General features: G+C 41.0%; 1 protein-coding gene and 1 long non-coding RNA gene across 5 annotated transcripts in view; one reads left to right on the top strand and one right to left on the bottom strand.

Annotated features, from left to right (window-relative positions):
- The window catches only part of LOC143650706 (uncharacterized), a 29,452-nt gene extending 17,532 nt beyond the window's left edge, over positions 1–11,920 (bottom strand). The window contains exons 1-2 of the long non-coding RNA XR_013159645.1: positions 11,289–11,920; positions 3,543–3,666 (exon numbers count right to left, since the gene is read on the bottom strand). This is a non-coding gene — a long non-coding RNA (uncharacterized LOC143650706). The remainder of the gene's footprint in view (positions 1–3,542; positions 3,667–11,288) is intronic.
- The window catches only part of MALSU1 (mitochondrial assembly of ribosomal large subunit 1), a 174,962-nt gene continuing 166,088 nt past the window's right edge, over positions 11,420–20,293 (top strand). The window contains exons 1-3 of one of the 4 annotated variants that reach the window (XM_077121780.1): positions 11,420–11,725; positions 13,123–13,301; positions 14,902–14,983. In XM_077121780.1, the coding sequence (XP_076977895.1) occupies positions 11,479–11,725; positions 13,123–13,301; positions 14,902–14,983 (508 nt within the window). In that variant the 5' untranslated portion in view covers positions 11,420–11,478. The remainder of the gene's footprint in view (positions 11,726–13,122; positions 13,302–14,901; positions 14,984–20,293) is intronic. The other 3 variants (XM_077121786.1, XM_077121806.1, XM_077121795.1) reach the window with 3 other exon arrangements.

Raw genomic sequence — 20,293 nt, 5'->3', positions numbered from 1 at the left:
AAAAAAAAGCATAGATTGCAATACTAGTGGTCAATGAGAGGAAGTGGTAAGGGGTATTGGATATATGAGTTTTTTCTTTTTATTTCTTTTTCTGGAGTGATGCAAATGTTCTAAAAATGATCATGTGATGAATACACAACCATGTGAGGATTTTGTGAGCCATTGATTGTATACTTTGGATGGAATGTATGTGTGTGAAGATATCTCAGTAAAAATATTTTTAAAAATAAAATCAATAAATCCATTGTACTTGTGGCATTTACTCTAATAATTTCTTTCTCCTACTAGCTGGGAGCTCCTTGGGTACAGGGACTGTGTTTTATTCACCTTTCGCCTCCCTGACCCTCCCTGGTAATTTCTACTTGTGTTTGTTTGAAAGTATTATGTACCCCAGGAAAGCCATGTTTTAATCCTGATCCAATTTTGTGGAGAGAGCTGTTTCTTTTAATCCTAAATCAATACTGTAGGTTGGAACCTTTGATTAGATAATAAAGATTGAGGCACCCGATTGTGGGTGTGACTTTTGATTGGATGGAGATGTTTCTCCACCTATTCCAGGTGGGTCTTGATTAGTTTACTGGAGTCCTTTAAAAGGGGAAGCATTTTGGAGAGAGGCAGAAACAACAGAAGCCTCGGAGGTGACAGAAACTTCTCAGCAGAGCTGACACAGATGTGGGCATGTGGAGAAAGAGACATGGATGTTTGGAGATGCTTACATTCCAGCAGACATCACCATAAGATGTTAAGCAAGCCAGAACCTGGAGAGAGCCAAAGGAAGTCAAGAGATAAAAGCCAGCCCTGAAGAAGCAAAGTGAGGAACCCCACAGGAACAGAGGTTGAAAGCAATGGAGCCCAGGAGCAAGGGACCAGCAGATGCCAGCCACGTGACTACCCAGCTGACAGAGGTGTTTCTGACCCATTGACTTTCTTGAGTGAAGGTAACCTTTTGTTGAGGTCTTAATTTGGACACTCTCACTTCCTTGAACTGTAAACTTGTAACTTATTAAGTTCCCATTTATAAAAGCTGTTCCATTTCTGATGTATCACATTCCGGCAGCTTACTAACTACTACATCACCCAAATGTTTGCTGGCGTGAAACTTCGTGAGGATCCATGCTGAGCGAATGAGTCAGGCATCTAGTCAGGGTGACCCAAATATACAAACTGGTTGCAAACTAGCATCCACACTGTATCAGTGTGAAGACAAGAGCAAATAGGGCTGAACTAGGAGGCCTTGAGATCCCTACCAGTCCCTGCAGGAGGAAACAATAGCTTGGCTGCTTGGCAGGGCCCAGTATCCATGGAGAAAATGTGGGTGTGCAGAGGCCCAGCTTCAGAGCGGACGCCACTGAGGGCGTCAGGGGTTCTGAAATCTGAGTAAACAAAGCTGCCCGAGGCTAGTGGTGGGAGTCAGAGCCCCAGGTAAGGCCCAGCAAATAGGCTCACTGCACAAATGGCAGAGCAGGTGCATCCCCATATGGAATCTCCAACATTAGAGGCCACTGACTGTGCTCTGCAGTGCCCTCAAACCACAGGCTTGGAGAGAAAGCCAACAAATCATCTTATCACAGGCCTCAGTGCCCACTCCAGACTGGACTCCCTTGTCCTTACTGCACCGAGGGCATGTCTGACAAACCAACATGAAACGTCTGAGCAGGCGGAGCCCACCCTATACCCCATGGGGCAAATAGTGCCTTACCTCTGTATTTATGAAATAATGAGTCTTTCTTACTAGTCTTCCCTTTCAATGGATTTTGTTCCCCCTTCTAATTAGGAGATTGACAAGGGAGGGGACAGAATAATTTAAAGACAGAACTGTAATCTATAAATACATAGTATTTACAGCATATTAGATTTCTAAGAGAGGTAACTTTAATCCTGGCCCTTCTCTTCCCAAGGTCCCCCAAGGGCAGAAATAGAACAGAGGCCATGGAACTTCAAGACAGAAGATTAAACTAAAATAAAGCAGAAACATTCACCAATAGCTACAGCTGCCCAGCAGAATGAGCCACCCTGTGAGGTCAGGAGCATAGCAGAGGCTGCAGAAACAAAGGCCTGGAGACTACAGGGCTCCTACCCTTTTAAATTATAGAGAGCTTTTGTTCCAAAAATAGTGGTTCCTTAAATATCACTTACTGAGGGCATAAAAATTTGCTATGAATGAAGCAAAATTTTTAAAGGAAGTTGGATTGGATTGGAATAGTATCTGTATCCATTCACTGTGGGAGACGTGTTTATTCTGTCTAAAAATAGTGTTTGATACGTATGTGTATTCTAGGATCCTTTGCAGTCAAAAGGAGGTTGGTGCTCCACAGATTAGGAAACACCAGTGTGTAATAAATTCGTGTACAGTGTAAGCAAAGGTTGGACTTGATAAATTTCCCAGTACTGAGACCATATGAAATCCATCATTCATTTATTAAATGTTTACATCCTAGAAACGGTGTTAAATGCTTCAGGTTCCAGTGTGGGTATATCAGGGAAATTAGCTCAGGCCTTTCCCTATGTTAGTTCACAGACCTTTCCCCAGTTAGTCCATTGGCCCTTCTCTGGCCCAGTCTGTTGCTCTCCAAAGGCAGGCCCCTGACGTCCCTCTCCGGTGTTCTCCCAGAGTAGGCTTTCCAGCCCTGGGCTGACTACAGCAGATGCATCTATAACTGCAGCATCCCTCCTCCCCAGGAAACCCCAACAAAGACATTTGGGAGACTTCTGGCTTTGCTGCTAACAGAGCAGAGAGGTGGTTCCCCCATTAACACAGCAGGGGCCATACTAGACATGCAGGGTCCATAATCTTAGGAAGTCTTTGAAGTAGTGGGTCCCAATTAATTTATAGTCCCTGATTCCCACAGGAGGCTACTTTAGGCTTTACTCCTCCAATTTTAGTACCCCAAAGGCAGGGATTATCAAACTGCCCTCCCCTTCTGATTCTGCCTTTTAAATAAGCAACCAAAGACTAAAATAAAGTCAATCACAACAATAGTTGGCCCTGTTCTCAAGTGGGGGCATTTTGCATTTCTGAGGACCTCTAAGTGGTTACAGCCATTTCCTGAGTCTTTACTTCATATAGAAATTGAGACCTGGTAAAGTTGCTCTTGTTCTCTTGTTTCTAAAATCATGGATTAGAAAGAATTTGGTTGGTTTGAAATCATTTCAGTGAGATAGGGACAACACACTCTTGTCTGAAACCTCTGAGGCATGTGGGTCATTTCATCACAGATAACCAACTACGGTTCCTTAGTCCTGTCCCCCCACCCCCAGCGCTAAATTTCAGACGCAGAATTCCACTTTATCTTAACTTTATAGTTTCTAAGAAATTAGGACCCTGAGACTGCTGCTCAGCCCTACTAGTAATCAGGCTGTGATGTTCCTGAACCTGAGACGGTGCTATTTATGGGACATTCCTTCCCAGACCACATACCCTTTTGAGTGATTGACCAATGATATCCTCAGCCCTATGTCCTTCCTCCTGGACAAAGATTACTGAGCTGCGCAATTGCTAACCCCAGCCCCCGCCTCAGGACAGCACCCAAACCAGAGCTGACCTCACTTCCTCTGGTTTCTCCTTAGACGGGTTCAACACAAGCAGGACCCCTCTGCAACGCTCCTGCCACTCCAGAGCTTTCACTGAGATGCTCCATGGTCCCCCGCGGTAGACAGTCTCCCTTGCTGCAGGAAGTTAATAAAGGTAACTTTGACCACTTGTGTGTTCCTATGGTCATTTTCTGATGGGCTTTATCAGAACAATTGGGTTCAAGGCATTTCCTTCCCAGGAGACTGATTTGTAAACAGTTGATATGCTAACTTCCGTGTGATCACTACATGCCAAGCACCATGCTTTGTAATTTGCATAATTTATATATTTACATTTTCTGAAAAACTCCTTGAAGAAGGCATCATCATTCCCATTTTAGAGATGAGGAACTAAGGCTCAGAAAAATTATCTTCAGTAGCACACAGCTAGTAAACAGAAGAACTAGAATAGTAACGTGTCTTTTCCAGTGGGTCATCATGTAATCAAACATGGTAAATGTTAAAGACATTTATGAACAAAAAGATGAAGGGTTTCTAATGGACCATTCAAGAGAGTAGGAGAAAGTTTTTGATGCTAAGTTCAGTTTCACGGAGTGAGTCTGAATTCGTCAAGTGAAAAGGTGGGGAAGGGTACCCCAGATAGTATGTGCAAAGCAAAGCCTTGAAGGGGTATGCAGAATTTGGAAAATAGCAAGAAAGCCAATGAGGCTAAAATAATTCTGGTTGGTGGGGTGTCAGCATGGAAGATGGAAAGAGTAGAGATAGTTTGAAAACAGGAAAGCCAGGTAGAAAGCTGTCTCCATAACCAGGCAAGGGCTAATGAGGGTCTGGGCTAAGAAAATGAAGACAAGCTGGACTTTAAAAAATATTTTGAAGGTAGCAAAAGCAGGATTTAACAACAGATTAGATTGCTGCAGGGAGATCCTGGACTGATTGAAGTCCATTGGGATATTTGGGGTGTGTGTTAGCATGAAGCATCTAATATACCCAAGAAAAGGCCATATTCATTTAATCCCTCCAAATGGGTGTGACTGAGACCTATTCAAGGTGGATCTTAATCCTCTTACTGGAGTCTTTTATGAGAGGACAGGACACACAGAAGAAGCCCAGAGAACTCAGAGAAACACCCAGAGATTCACAGAGAGAGAAAAGTCCCAGAGAAGCTAAGGGAGGACCTGCAGGACACAGAAAGGAAGCCACTGGCACCAGGAGCTGAAGGCAATGAAACTGGGGAGTGAAGGACCAGCTGACGCAGCCATGTGCTTTCCCATGTGACAGAGGTGTCCCAGATGCTAGCAGCCTTTCTTCAGAGTCCAGGTGTCATCCTATTGATGCCTTAATTTGGATATTTTTACAACCTAAGAATTGCAAATTGTAAATTAATAAATCTCCATTTTAAAAGTCAACCCAGGACAGGCCATCGTGGCTCAGCAGGCAGAGTTCTCGCCTGCCATGTCAGAGACCAGGTTCATTTCCCAATGCCTGCTCATGCAAAAAAAAAAAGAGCCAACCAGTTTCTGGTATATCGCATTCTGGCAGTTTTAGCAAACTGAAATGGGGTGGGGGGGATGATGATGCCATTAAAGGAGATGGCAAATAAGTGGCAAAGCAAATTTGGGATTGTGCCGGTTTAAATCTGTGGTGGACTCCAGAAAAGCCATATCCTTTAATCCTCATTCAATCTTTCTGGCTGGGAGCTTTTTGATTATTCCCATGGAGATGTGACTCACCTGATGTGGGTATTAATTTTTTTTAATTTATTTATTAATTTAAAAAATTAAGAACAAACAAAAACATTAAACATTAACATATAATTCTGTTCTACATATATATTCAGTAATTCTCAATATCATCACATAGTTGCATATTCATCATTTCTTAGAACATTTGCATCAATTCAGAAAAAGAAATAAAAAGACAACAGAAAAAGAAATAAAACAATAACAGAAAAAAAAATTATACATACCATATCCCTTACCCCTCACTTTCTAATTTTTGATTAGAGGGAGATGTGACTCCACCCATTCCAGGTGGGCCTTAACTGGAATCCTTTAAAAGAGGAAAGATTTTGGAGAGAGTCCCTCTTAGAGCCATGACAGAGCCCCTGCAGTCAGAGACCTTTGGGAATGACAAAGGAAAATGTCCCTGGGAGAGCTTTATGAATCAAGAAGCCTGGAGAGAAAGCTAGCAAATGTCGCCATGTTCGCCATGTGTGCCTTTCCAGTTGAGAGTGAAATCCTGAACTTCACTGATCTTTCTGAGTAAAGGTAAGCTCTTGTTGGTGCCTTAGTTTGGACATAAACTTGCTTTAATTTGGACATTTTCATGACCTTAGTTGTAAACTAGCAACTTAATAAATTCCCCTTTTAAAAAGGCATTCCATTTCTGGTATATCACATTCTGGAAGCTGGCAACAATAGAACAGGGATGTTCAGAAAAAAGGGTGGGAACATGAAATAAATGGCAAAAGCTGGTGAGAGAAGAGGAGATACAAATGGCTAAAACGCACATGAAAAGATGCTCAGCTTCACCGGCTATTAGGGAAATGCAAATCAAAACCACAATGAGATATCATCTCACACCCACCAGAATGGCCATTAAAAAAAAACAGAAAACAAGTGCTGGAGAGGACGTGGAAACAGAGGCACATTTATCCACTATTGGTAGGAATGTAAAATGGTACAACCACTGTGAAAGGCAGTTTGGTAGTTCCTTAAGAAACTTAGTATAGAATTGCCATATGATCCAGCAATACCATTGCTAGGTATCTATTCAGAGATGAGTGGCTAAACAAGCTGTGGTATATACATACAATGGAATAGTATGCAGCTGTAAAACAGAATAAAGTCTCGAAACATGTAACAATGTGGATGGGCCTTGTGCTGGTTGAAAGGAAGTATGCCCCCTAAGAAAAGCCATGTTTTAACATAAATTCCATTTCATAAAGGTAGAATAATCCCTATTCAATACTGTATGTTTGAAACTGCGATCAGATCATCTCCCTGGATGATGTGATTTAGTCAAGAGTGGTTGTTAAACGGGATTAGGTGATGACATGTCTCCACCCATTTGGGTGGGTCTTGATTGGTTTATTGGAGTCCTATAAAAGGGGAAACGTTTTAGAGAAGGAGATTCAGAGAAAGCAGAGAATGCTGCAGCACTACGAAGCAGAGTCCACAAGCCAGCAAGCTTTGGAAATGAAGAAGGAAAATGCCTCCTGGGGAGCTTCATGAAACAGGAAGCCAGGAGAGAAAGTAGCAGATGATGCCTTGTTTGCCATGTGCCCTTCCAACCAAGAGAGAAACTGTGACTGTGTTCACCATGTGCCCTTCCAGATGAGAGAGAAACCCTGAACTTCATCAGCCTTCTTGAACCAAGGTATCTTTCCCTAGATGCCTTAGATTGGACATTTCTATAGACTTGCTTTGATTGGGACATTTTCTCGGCCTTAGAACTGTAAACTAGCAACTCATTAAATTCCCCTTTTTAAAAGCCATTCCATTTCTGGTATATTGCATTCCAGCAGCTAGCAAACTAGAACAGGCCTTGAGGACGTTACACTGGGTGAAATTAGCCAGAAAGAAACAAAAGGACAAATACTGCATGATCTCACTGATACGAACTAACATTAATAAGGGAACTGGAGAATTTCAGTTAAGAACACAGGTTATTATAAGATAGAAATAGGGGAGAGATTGGGTAATTGGAGCTGAAGGGATACAGATTGTGCAATAGGACTGATTGTAAAAATTAAAAAATGAATAGCACAATATTACCTGATTGTAGCACAATAATGTAAGTACACTGAAGGAAGCTGAATATGAGAATGATAGAGGGAGAAGGGCTGGGGACACATATGAAACCAGAAGGAAAGATAGACAATAAGGACTGAGGTGGTATAATTTAGGAATGCCTAGAGTGTACAATGATAGTGACTGTGTTAGTTGGATTCAGTTGTCAACTTGGCCAGGTGAGCATACCTAGTCTTGTTGCTGCGGACATAAGCCAACAGTATGTGAACCTCATTTGTTGCCAATTACATCTGCAGTCGGCTAGGAGGCGTGTCTGCTGCAATGAGTGACGTTTGACTTAATTGCCTGGTGCTTAAATGAGAGACCGCAAAGTAGCACAGCTAAGCAGCTCGGCATTCCTCATCTCAGCACTCGCAGCTCAGCCCAGGCCTTTGGAGATGCAGAAGGAAGTCACCCCGGGGAAAGTTGTTGGAACCCAGGGGCCTGGAGAGAAGACCAGCAGAGACCATCTTGTGCCTTCCACGTAAGAAAGAACCTCAGTGGAAAGTTAGCTGCCTTTCCTCTGAAGAACCAACAAAATAAATCCCCTTTTATTAAAAGCCAATCTGTCTCTGGTGTGTTGCATTCCGGCAGCTAGCAAACTAGAACAGTGACTAAATGTACAAATTAAAAAATACTTTTGCATGAGGAAGAACAAAGGAATGTCAATATTGCAGGGTGTTGAAAGTAGATGGTCATTCATATTTTAAAACTTCAACTGCTATGTGCGACTAAAGGGAGAAATGTTTATTTGGTGCAAAATTTATATTTTGACTAGTGCATTTCCTAATTTAACTTATATGGACAGTTTAATTGAATGCCGTAAGTACATGGAACCTTGAATAGGGCATGAGATTTTGTTGGTTTGTCCAAGTTAGTGTGATGCCCCAATAAATCCCAGAGTGATTTAAACAGTGAATAAAGAAGAAGTACTTGCAAAGTCCCCTTGGGGGAATGGGGAGAAAGAGGGAAAAATTCAACTTCCCCATTTGGAGATTTCCTGATATTCTCACAAGCAGTGGGGACAACCAAATCAATAGGCCGAGCCCTCAATCTTGAGGTTTGCCCCTATCAAACTTATCCCTGCAAAGGATAGGCTAAGCCTACTTAAAATTATGCGTAAGAGTCATCCCCAGAGAACCTCTTTTGTTGCTCAGATGTGGCCTCTCTCTCAGCTGACATGGGAAGTGAACTCATTGCCCTCCCCCCTCTACGTGGGACATAACTCCCAGGGTTGTAAACCGCGTAGCAAGGTGGGACAGAAATCCCAGGATGAGCTGGGACTCAGCATTAAGGGATTGAGAAAACCTTCTTGACCAAGAGGGGGAAGAGAGAAATGAAACAAAGTGTCAGTAGCTGAGAGATTCAAGGAGAGTTGAGAGGTTATTCTTACACATTATATAGACAACCCATTTTTAGTTTATGGTATTTTAGAGTGGCTAGAGTGAAGTACCTGAAACTGTAGAGCTGTGTTCCAGTAGCCATGTTCCTCGAAGATGATTATATAATGATATAGCTTTTGCAATGTAACTGTGTGATTGTGAAAACCTTGTGTCTGTTGCTCCTTTTATCTATGGTATGGATAGATAAGAAATAAACAATAGGGGACACAAAGGTTAAAATAAATTGAGCAGAGTGAAATACTAGTGGTCAATGAGAAGGAGGGATAAGGGGTATGGCATGTACGAGTTTTTCTTTTTTCTTTTATCTTTCTTTCTCTGGAGAGATGAAAATGTTAAAAAAAATGATCATGGTGATGAATACAAAACGATGTGATGATATTGTGAGTCATTGATTGTAACCATGTCATGACTGTATGTTTGTTTGTTGTTTGCAATAAAAATATTTTTAAAAAAAAGCTGGTGAGAAACACCAAATTCAAGAGATTGAGGAGGAAGGACAGGAACCAGAGGACAGAGGAGACATAAAATCATCTATAATACTTTTTTTTTAAAAAAACATTTTTTAGACTGCACAGTGGTTCAGTGGTAGAATGCTCGCCTTCCATACGGGAGACCTGGATTTTATTCCCAGACCATGCACCCGCTCCCCCAAAAAAACAAAACTTTTTTTATTGTTAAATATAACATATATAAAAAAGAAAAAGCAATGATTTTCAAAGTATACTTCAACAAGTAGTTACAGAACAGATATCATAGTATAATACTTCAATTTTATCACTTTCCAAAAGAAGTTGAAGCAAGCATATTTAGGGTGGTGTTCTAGTTTGCTGGTTGCCAGAAGGTAATATACCAGAAACGGAATGGCTTTTAAAAAGGGGAATTTAACAAGTTGCTAGTTTACAGTTCTAAGGCCAAGAAAATGTCCCAATTAAAACAAGTCTATAGAAATGTCCAATCAAAGGCTTCCAGGGAAAGATATCTTGGTTCAAGAAGGCTAATGAAGTTCAGGGTTTCTCTCTCAAGTGAGAAGGTACATGGTGAACACAGTCAGGGTTTTTCTCTTAGCTGAAAGGGCATATGGCGGATATGGTGTCACCTGCTAGCTTTCTCTCCTAGTTTCTGGTTTCATGAAGCTCCCCAGGAGGCATTTTCCTACTTCATCTCCAAAGGTTGCTGGATTGTGGACTCTGCTTTGCGGTGCTGCAGTGTTCTTTGCTCTCTCTGAATCTCCCATTCTCCAAAATGTTTCCTCTTTTATACGACTCCAGAAACCAATCAAGACCCATCCGAATGGGTGGAGACATGTCATCACTTAATCCATTTAACAACCACTCTTGATTACATCACATCTCCAGGTAGAAAATCTAATTACAGTTCACACATATAATGCTGAATAGGGATTAGAAGAAACAGCCACCTTTACAAATTGGGATTAGGATTAAAATGTGGCTTTTTTAGAGTACATATATCATTTCAAACCAGAACAGGTGGTATACACAATTACTCATATTAGTTTCTGTACTCTGTTGTAGTTCTTAATTTCCCAATACACTGGTGCTTGGAGTATATCCTTAAAATAAATTAATGTAGGGTGGGCCATGGTGGCTCAGCAGCAGAGTTCTTGCCTGCCATGCCAGAGATTCAGGTTCGAGTCCCAGTGCCTATTCATACACAAATAATAATAATAACAATAATAATGTAGGAAGCATCTTTGGAGTACCTATTATGTGGTTGGCACTGTCCTAGGCATTTGAGTGATTTGCTCCCTTTTACTGGTTTCTCTGTTGTCTTACATACAGAAGTTATCAGGCCTCGAGTTCAGAAATGTGGCTTCCAGTTTCATCTTGGCCACTAAGTGTTTGATCCAAGGCAAGTCGATTTCTCTCGTTGGGATTCTTTCTGCTCTCAAATCCTAGGATTTAATGCTGTAACTGCACTTCCGCATTCCTTATTTTCGCGGAGGTGGTGTGCCACAGGGCAATCCACTGAAGGACACTTCTCCACACTAGGAGCATAGACGAAGGGTGGACCTAAGAACGTTTTCCAAATGTTATCTTCACACCTCTGTACTCCACATCACCCCAGCTCAGCATAATAGATTTTCCTCGCGGGATTTCAATCTAGTATTTTTTGGTCGGAGATGGGTAGAAAATTATATTCTTAATTCTAGTTTAATCAACAGCAGCAACTTCTGTTTCAGCAACACTCTGTACTGAGTGTTCTTTTTTTAAAAATATTTTTATTGTAAAAACGTACCATACAGACTTAAAACACTCTTAATATACAAACATTCCACTCAGGGGGTACAATCAATGGCTCACAACACATCACACAACCACGTATTCATCACCATGATCATTTGCATCATTACCAGTAACTTTTTTAAGCACTGTGAAAAGAACAGCCAAAAATAAGATTAAAAATTTCTGCTTTCATGTGGTTTACCTTGCAGTGGAAACAACAACAAAAACAGATGTGGTGCGTCACCACGACACAGGGAAAAGCAGCATAGTACAATATGCTAGCTCTCTATCTCTACAAAAAACCTACGCACGACAAACACCTTGCACTTCACCCGCGTCCTGCGTAGTCCCACCCTCAACTCGAGGCTGGCCTCCGGGACCTGGCACCGCCCACACTCCTGACGTCCAATTTCCCCGCCAGCACCGCGCCGGCCGGGCCAATCGAAAGCCGCAGAACGTGCTCGGGCTCCATTAAGCTCCTCCTTGTGACGTCAATGCACGGCGACGGTGATGGGGTCCGGCGGTGGTGTTGCCCGCCGGCTGGGGGTGCTTCTATGGGGCGGAGTCGTTCCTCGTGGAGCGAAGCTCGTGGTGGACCTCGGGGCCCGGCCTCAGCTGCCGGCCGTAGGGCGACTTCCTGCGGGCCGGGCGCTCTGCCTGGCCCGCGACCCCGCACGCTGTCTTCACGTCGGATCCCGGATTGAGCAGCTGGCTGACGGGGCAGCCGGCCAGGGGCTCCTGGAGTCGGGCGCAGCAGGTATGTCGTGGAGACGTACCTCGAGCCGTGTTCCCGCTGAGAACGCTCAGGGTTCTCCTCTTAATGCGTTTTTGTTGAAGTCACAAAACTCCTACAGCTCCAGAGCTGTACAGGAATTTAGAGGTTGTTGGCGCAGTGAGGACGCTGCAAAGCCAGGAGACTAAGAGACCTTTCCAAAACCTAATGTATCCGAAAGGCCACATCGGACCCTTGGCATCACAGCCTCACCGTCCTTAACCCCCTTCATGTTCTACGTAGGGTTGCGGGAAATTGCCAGTCCAGGAGTGTTGGGGCTTGAGGATTTTGAGGGAGAACCTGGGGGTGGGGGTGGGGATGGGGGTGGAGTTAGGGGTGATAAAGAAGCGCTGATAGGGGATGGGGCCAATTTAAAATCCTCTAATCATTGTTAAAGTTTTGTAAACTTGAGAAGTGGTAAACGAATCACATTTAAGAAAGGATCGCTTATGGGAGGGAGAGGTCTTAGTGGGTTTAGCTACTAGGTCCCTAGAAGGCAGCTTTAGGACCTAAGAGGCCTACAAATGTACAAACCCATAAATAGTTCCAGTTGAAATATTGTTAATCTAAATTCGTATGGAAAATAATTTAGATTGTTATATAGATAGCATGTTATATAACCCAAGTGTCTTTCTTTTTTTTTAAATGGCTTTTTATTTATTTATCTATTTTTGCATGGGCAGGCACTCGGAATTGAACCCGAGTCTCTGGCCTGGCAGGCGAGAACTCTGCCTGCTGAGCCACCGTGGCCCACCCTCAAATGGCTTTTTAAGGAAGATTTAAGTGTTCGAAATGAAAATCACTGTTCATATTTCAGCTCTCATTGACTAGCTGTGTGATCTTGAGCGGCGTATTAATTCTAACAGGGCTAAGTTTCTTCATCTTTCAAGTGAAGGAAGAGGACCTGATATTCCCCAAGAGTCCCTCTATCTCACAGTTCTAGTTCTGTGACCCCCTGTGACCAGGATTCAATTTAACATATCCGAGAATATCACACACACCCCTGGCTTATGCTCTGTTTTTGTTTGTTTTGTAAACATTTCTCTATTTGAGGCTTAATGCATGTTTCTTCAAGCACTAATGAGTAGAAAGTCTTCCTTCTGTCTCTCATTTGCAGTTCTACTTTAATATGGTAATAACAAAGGATGTATAATAGCACTGTGTAGCCTGATCACTCCGACTATAAAACATGCACTGTGCTGTATGAAAGCACTGTTCAGGTTCAGAGTCCAGGTGGCCTGGACCTCCCAACTTGAAAACATTTTGAATCTAAACACTGTTATGGAGGAACAGTTTCACTGTCAACTGCCTGCAGCTCTGGGTGCAAGACAGTGCCAGCCTACTACTTAGCCATCTGATAGGTGAATCTTTGTCTATTTCAGATCATCCTAGTCCCAAGTTTGACATTGATGTGCTCGTTTCACTTCTGAGGCAAGAAAATGCAAAAGATATTTGTGTGATAAAGGTTCCTCCAGAGATGAAATATACTGATTACTTTGTGCTTGGGAGTGCAGTGTCCACCAGACACTTACATGCTGTGGCCCACTACATTGTGAAAATGGTAGGATGCTTTTTTTTCTCTTTTGAACCATTAGCTGAAAGAAATAGTATTCACTGTATTATGCTGAGGCATAGCACTTAGAGAGTAAACCTATCACATGAGGTTACTTAAGAAGACAAAATTCTCCGGATGTATATAAATGTGTTTTATGTTCTTTGATACTGAAAGGTATGGGGACAAATATCCAGCCCTAATGAGTCAGGGTTATTTCAAATTTTGTCTCTTGTGACAACAAGGGGAACGAATTTTAAAAGTAATCTGAGGCGGGCTAAAAGGCAGTATAACCAAGAAGGATTTCTAGAGTTGCTCTGTCCAATGTGATGCTCATTGGCCATATGTGGCTATTTAAATATTGATTAAAATTTAAAACTTAGTTTCCCAGTTGTACTGGCTACATTTCAGGTGCTCAGAATCCATAAGTGGATTTAAACAGCTTTAAAACATCTCCATCACTGCAAAAAGTTCTTTTGGGCTGTGCTGGTTCAGAGTTTAATTCAGATGTTTGAGCATGGCCAGTGTTGCTAAGCATCATGCTAGGTATTGGGAAAGTAAAGATAAAAAAAGACGTCATCCTCCTCTGAGTTCGTAGGTCTAGATGAGGAAAGGAAAGGCAGTTTATTTTCTGACTAGATTGAATATGAATTAGAATAAGGAAGAAACTAAACTTGGGAAGCCTTCAGCTGATTCTGATATCATGTCCAGGGGGCTATACCTTCCTCATCCTATTGAAAATCCATCATGGAGGGGGAAGTTAAGACCAAAAGAATATCTGGGGTTGCCTAAAGAAGGGTAGTAAAATAAGAAGGAAGCTGAGGACAGAGCTGTGCATAACATGATAGAGTGGAGGAAGATTTTGAGATGCGGTAGTTAGAGAGACAGGCAGAAAACCAGGAGAGCATGGAGAAGAGTTATAAGACAGGGTCCCATGGTCTCTATCAGATGTAATAGTGAAATGCAGTAAGATGAAGACTTAGAAGTGACTGTTGAATATATATATCTATATATATATTTATAAATATATTTTATATAAAAAGAATGGCAGGTTTTTGAGATGTTTCTGTAGAAGAGGAAGGGCAAGAGAATGGAAGTTAATTTTACAATAATTCTTGTCAAGAAGGAAGAGAAATGCAAGGTCAAGGAAGGTTTTTTGTTGTTTTTAAAGAAAGGTAAGAACTGAGACCATTCATGGGAACTGTTGGGAATAGAGACATGGGATGATAAAATCCCATTAATTTATCATAAAGGTAGATGAGGTGGAATTAGTAGCACTGAGAAAGTGTAGCCTTGAACCAGGAAGGCAGCATCTGCCTCCTGAGATTAAAGGGGGAAGCTGGAGTGGACAAAGGGCTGATGTTAAGATGTGACGGAGCTCAGGTCTCTGTCTTACAGGCACCTTGGTGAATGGCAGGAGGATTCAGGTCAGAGGTGTCGGAAAGGGGAGGAAATAGTCATCCTAAATTACTAATCATGGCTTTAGCTATAGCTATAAGGAATGACTAAACTAGTTCTCAGATTAAGACCATGAAAAACACTGTGAGACCTTCAGTAAGAGCACAGACCTACCCACAACCTCTTTAATATATTACCTGGCTTTTTTCAGTACAAACACCTAAAATATGAAAGTGAGCCTCATGTTAAGATTGAAGGAAAGGACACTGATGACTGGCTTTGTGTGGACTTTGGTAAGTTATTTTGACACATTTTACACTTAAATATTCAGTATTGCATTACTTTTTTTTTAAAATTTTTTATTTTTTACATGGGTAGGAATCGAACCCGGGTCCTCTGGCATGGCAGGTGAGCATTCTTGCCTGCTGAGCCACCGTGGCCCACCCTTGCATTACTTTTGATTTGGTTTCAGTTGTAAAAAGCTAAAGATCAAATTGGTGAGTGTTTTTCCATATATGTTTTTTGAAATTTGTTTAAAGTAACACCAATTTCATTAAATTATAACACAGTTGGCCTTACTTACATGTGAAATCCTCACCTAATCAAAATTTGCTAGATAATACACTACTGGAGGAAGGTATATTACTATATGGTGTATATAATTAATACAGGTTAGGAAGATGGTTGACAGTAGGATGGATAACATGGTAGAGGAGGTGTGGGTGTGATGGCAGTGGTGGGTATGGGGTGGGGTACATGTGACCTGGACCTTTATATAACTGAGATGAGGAGTATAAAGGGGATTTCAGAAGCTGGAAATAGTAAGAGCTGAGGCCTGGAATTTTGAAAAGGCAGAATAAGTATGGGTATTAACATATGCATTGTTTGAAAGTATTACCCCACAGGATACTTATTAATTACAAAGGGAAAAATAGCTATAGGTCAAGACCTGGAAGGGGTATAAAAATTTACCTGGTTTGTAAGCTAACAAGTACCCTGGCAGTTTCATGGAGAGCCAAAAGATTACACTGTGGTCAGAGATGGACAGTTTATTACTTGCCACTACAGCACTAGCCAGCATCAGAACTTGTGCACCAGTTCCCCAGAGCCCAGTTCCCGTAAGGCTTTCAGAGGGCCACATGGACCCTGCAAACACAGTGGCTTGCTCCAGAGAGGAACCTTGAGTTTAGGGAATCTGAATCTTTTCTAATGAAGAGTCTACATGTATGGCTGTTGGTCTGGTAGTGGACACACATTCTTTTTCTTTTTAAAAATTTATACTGTGGTTAACATAACATACAGTACTGTACTGTACCCACACACTACAACATGCCATGCAGCACATACCATAGCCATATACATAACACAACATAACCATATACATAACATGAAATTTCCCATTTTAACCATATTCAAGTATACAGTTCATTGTGAATATGCATTCACAGTGTTGTGCTACCATCACCATTATCCATTACCAAAACCCATCACTCCAAAGAAAAACTCTACCCAAAAAGCATTAACTCCTAATTCCTCTTCAGGGACCCAGTTAACCTGTCATCTGCCTTCTGACTCTGAATTTGCTCATATAAGTGAAATCGTACATATTTATCCTTTTATGTCTGGCTTATTTCACTCAATGTGCTATCTTCACGGTTCATCCATATTGTAGAGTATAAGAACTACATTCCTTTTTACAGCTGGATGTTCCATTGCATGTACATATCATGTATTATCTATTCAGACACTTGAGTTCCTTCTGTCTTTGGCCTATTGTGAATAATGCTGCTGTAAATGTCAGTGGGAAAATACCTGTTTGACTCCCTTCTTTCAGTTCTGTTAGGTATTTACCTAGAAGTGGGATTGCCAGGTCATATGGTAAATTGTATGCTTAACTTTCTGAGGAACCACCAACATGTTTACCACAAATGCTACACCATTTTCCATTCCAACTAACAATATATGAGGGTTCCTCTTTGGTGACATCCTCTCCAACACTTGTTGTTTTCCTTTTTTTTTTTTTTTATAATAGTAGCCATTCTTTTGGGTTTGAACTGGTATCTCATTGCAACTTTGCTTTTCATTTTCCTAATGGCTAATGATGTTGAGCATCTTTGCATATCCTTGTTGGCCTTTGGAGAAATGCTTATTTAAGTTCTTTGCCCATTTTAATTTTTAATTGACTTGCTTCTCCTTTTTAAAGACTTTTATAGTTTAAGCTCTTACATTTAGGTTGTTGATTCATTTTGAGTTAATTTTTATAGTAGTATGAGGCAGTGGTTCATTTTCATTCTCTTTCATCTGAATATCCAGTTTTTCCTGCAGTGTCTGTTGAACAGACTCTTCCTTCTATTGAGTGGACTTGGCACCCTTGTTAAAAATCAATTGGCCATATTCCTGATGTGATAAGTATACTGAGGCTTTGTAGGAGGATGTGCTTGTTCTTAAGAAGTACTGAAGTTTTGTGGGGAAGTATTTTAATGTCTGCAAGAAACTCTTAAGTGATTCAGCTGAAAATAAGTAAAAGTTAAAAATAAAAATAATTAAAAAAAATCAATTGGCCATAGATGTGAGGGTTTATTAAATCTGAGTTCTCTTCCACTGTATTAGTTTGCAAGCTACCAGAATGCGATATACCACAATTGGAATGACTTTTAAAAGGGGGAATTTAAGAAGTTACGTTTACAGTTCAAGGAGGTGAAAGTGTCCCAATTAAAGCATCAACAAGAGGTTACCTTCACTCAAGAAAGGCCAATGGGTCAGGAACACCTCTGTCAGCTGGGTAGTCATGTGGTTGGAATCTGCTGGTCCCTTGCTCCGGGGCTTTATTGCTTATATCCTCTGTTCCTGTGAAGGTTCCTCACTTTACTTCTCCAGGGCTGGCTTTCATCTCTTGGCTTTCCTTGGCTCTCTCCAGGTTCTGGCTTGTTTAACATCTCATGGTGACGTCTACTGGGCTCAGAGCATCTCCAAACATCCATGTCTCTGTTTTCCACCTGTCAGCTCTGCTCTGAAGTTTCTTTCATCTCTGTCATTTCTGACTCTCTCCAAAATGTTTCCTCTTTTAAGGGATTCCAGTAAACTAATCAAGACCCACCTGGAATGGTCATAATGCATGTAACAACATGGATGAACCTGGAAGGCATTATGTTGGTTGAAATATTATGTTGACAAATACGGTATGATCTCACTAATACAAACTGAACACAGTGAGCAAACTCATGGAGTTAATATCTAGACTATAGATATTATAGGTTATCAGAAAATAGTATGAGGACAGAGAATGGGAACTAATGCTTAAGTTGTACCAAATTCTTAAATAGATTGATTGTAAATGTTTGGAAATGGCTATAGGTGATGGTAGCACATTACAAATAACAGCATTGAATCATGCATGTGATTGTCATTGAAAGGAAGTTTATGGTCGTGTATATCACTAGAAGGAAAACTACATGATGAAAAAAGGGGCTTTGTAAAATACTGAACCCTGTTGTGGAAGCTGAAGATGGTTAATAGTATAAATAAGAATGTGGGCGGACAACAGGAGTTCAGTGGCAGAGTTCTCGCCTGTAATGCCGGAGACCTGGGTTTGGTTTCTGGTGCCTGCCCATGTAAAATAAATGAATGAATGTTCCATTCCTTCATATAACTGAATAATATTCCATCATATGTATGTACTACATTTTGTTTATCCATTCATCAGTTATGGACATTTGGGTTACACTTGAGTTGTGTCTATCGCTTAACAATTGTGAATAATGCCACTGTGAACATCACTGTGCAAATATCTATTCATGTCCCTTTCTTTCAGTTCTTCTGGGTATATACCATGTAGCAGGGTTGCCAGATCATATGGAAGTTCATACTTAGCTGAGGAAGCTAACTGCCAAACTGTCTTCCACAGCAGCGGTACCATTTTACATTCCCAACAACAGTGAAAAAGTATTCCTATTTCACCACATCCTCTCCAAAACTGTAGTTTTTGTTTCATAGTGATCCTTCTAGTAGTTGTAAAATAATATCTCATTTTGGTTTTGATTTGCATTTCCCTAATAGCTAGTGAAGTTGGGAATCATTCCATTTCATTTTCTTTTTTAGTCATTTGTATGTGTATTTTTTCCTTGGAAAAATGTCTATTTGGGTCTTTTGCCCATTTTTAAATTTGGTTGTTTGTCTTTTTATTATTTAGTTGTAGGATTTCTTTATATAGTCTGGATATTAAACCCTTGTCAGATATGTGGTCTCCAAAAACTTTCTCCCATTGAATTGGCTGCCTTTTTATCTTCTTGATAAAGCCCTTTGAAGTACAAAAGTATTCAGTTTTATGGAAGTCCCATTTACCTATTCTTTTCTTTCATTGCTTGTGCTTTGGGTGTAAGGTCTTATGCGTACCACAAGATCTTGAGGATGTTTCCCTACATTTTCTTCTAGGAATTTTATGGTACTGGCTCTTATATTTAGGTCTTTGAACCATTTTGAGTTAATTTTTTGTATAAAGTGTGAGATAGGGGTTCTCTTTTATTGTTTTGCATATGGATTTCCAGTTCTTCCAGCACCATTTGTTGAAGAGACTGTTCTGTCCCAGTTAGGTGAAGTTGGCAACTTTGTCAAAACTCAGTTAACCATAGATGGAAGACTCTATTTCTGTGTTCTAGTTTGCTAGCTGCCGGAATGCAATATACCAGAAACAGAATGGCTTTTAAAAAGGGGAATTTAATAAGTTGCTAGTTTACAGTTCCAAGGCTGAGAAAATGTCCCAATGAAAACAAGTCTATAGAAATGTCCAATCTGAGGCATCCAGGGAAAGATACCTTGGTTCTAGAAGGCCGATGAAGTTCAGGGTTCCTTTCTCATCTGGAAGGGCACGTGGCGAATATGGTGTCATCTGCTAGCTTCTTCTCCTGGCTTCCTGTTTCATGAAGCTCCCCTGGGGGCATTTTCCTTCTTCATCTCCAAAGGTCGCTGGCTGGTGAACTCTGCTTCTTGTGGCTATGTAGTTCTTCTCTGCACTCTCTGAATCTCCATTCTCCAAAATGTTTCCTCTTTTATAGGACTCCAATAAACCAATCAAGACCCACCCAAATGGGTGGAGACATGTCATCACCTAATCCAGTTTAACAGTCACTCTTGACTAAATCACATCATCCAGGGAGATGATCTGATTGCAGTTTCAAACATACAGTATTGAATAGGGACTACTCCACCTTTATGAAATGGGATTTTGATCAAAACATGGCTTTCCTAGGGGGCATACTTCCTTTCAAACCAGCACATTCTGAGTTCTGAATTTGATTCCATTGATCAATGTGTCTGTCTTTATGCCAATACCATACTGTTTTGACCACTATGGCTTTGTAACATACATTTTAAAGAGAGGAAGTGAGCGTCCTCTAACTTCATTCTTCTTTTTCAAGATGTTTTTGACTATTCGGGACCCCTTACCCTTCCAAATGAATTTGATGATTGGTTTTTCCATTTCTGCAAAAGTAGGCTGTTGGAATTTTGATTGGTATTGTGTTGAATCTGTAAATTGCTTTGGGTAGAATTGACATCTTAACAATATTTAGTCTTCTAATCCATGAACATAGAATATCTTTCCATTT

Source organism: Tamandua tetradactyla, chromosome 1, assembly GCF_023851605.1.
Source record: "Tamandua tetradactyla isolate mTamTet1 chromosome 1, mTamTet1.pri, whole genome shotgun sequence".
Classification (NCBI taxonomy): Eukaryota; Metazoa; Chordata; class Mammalia; order Pilosa; family Myrmecophagidae; genus Tamandua; species Tamandua tetradactyla.
The sequence above is the reverse complement of the archived record's forward strand: the minus strand, read 5'-3'. Positions and strand labels throughout refer to the sequence as shown.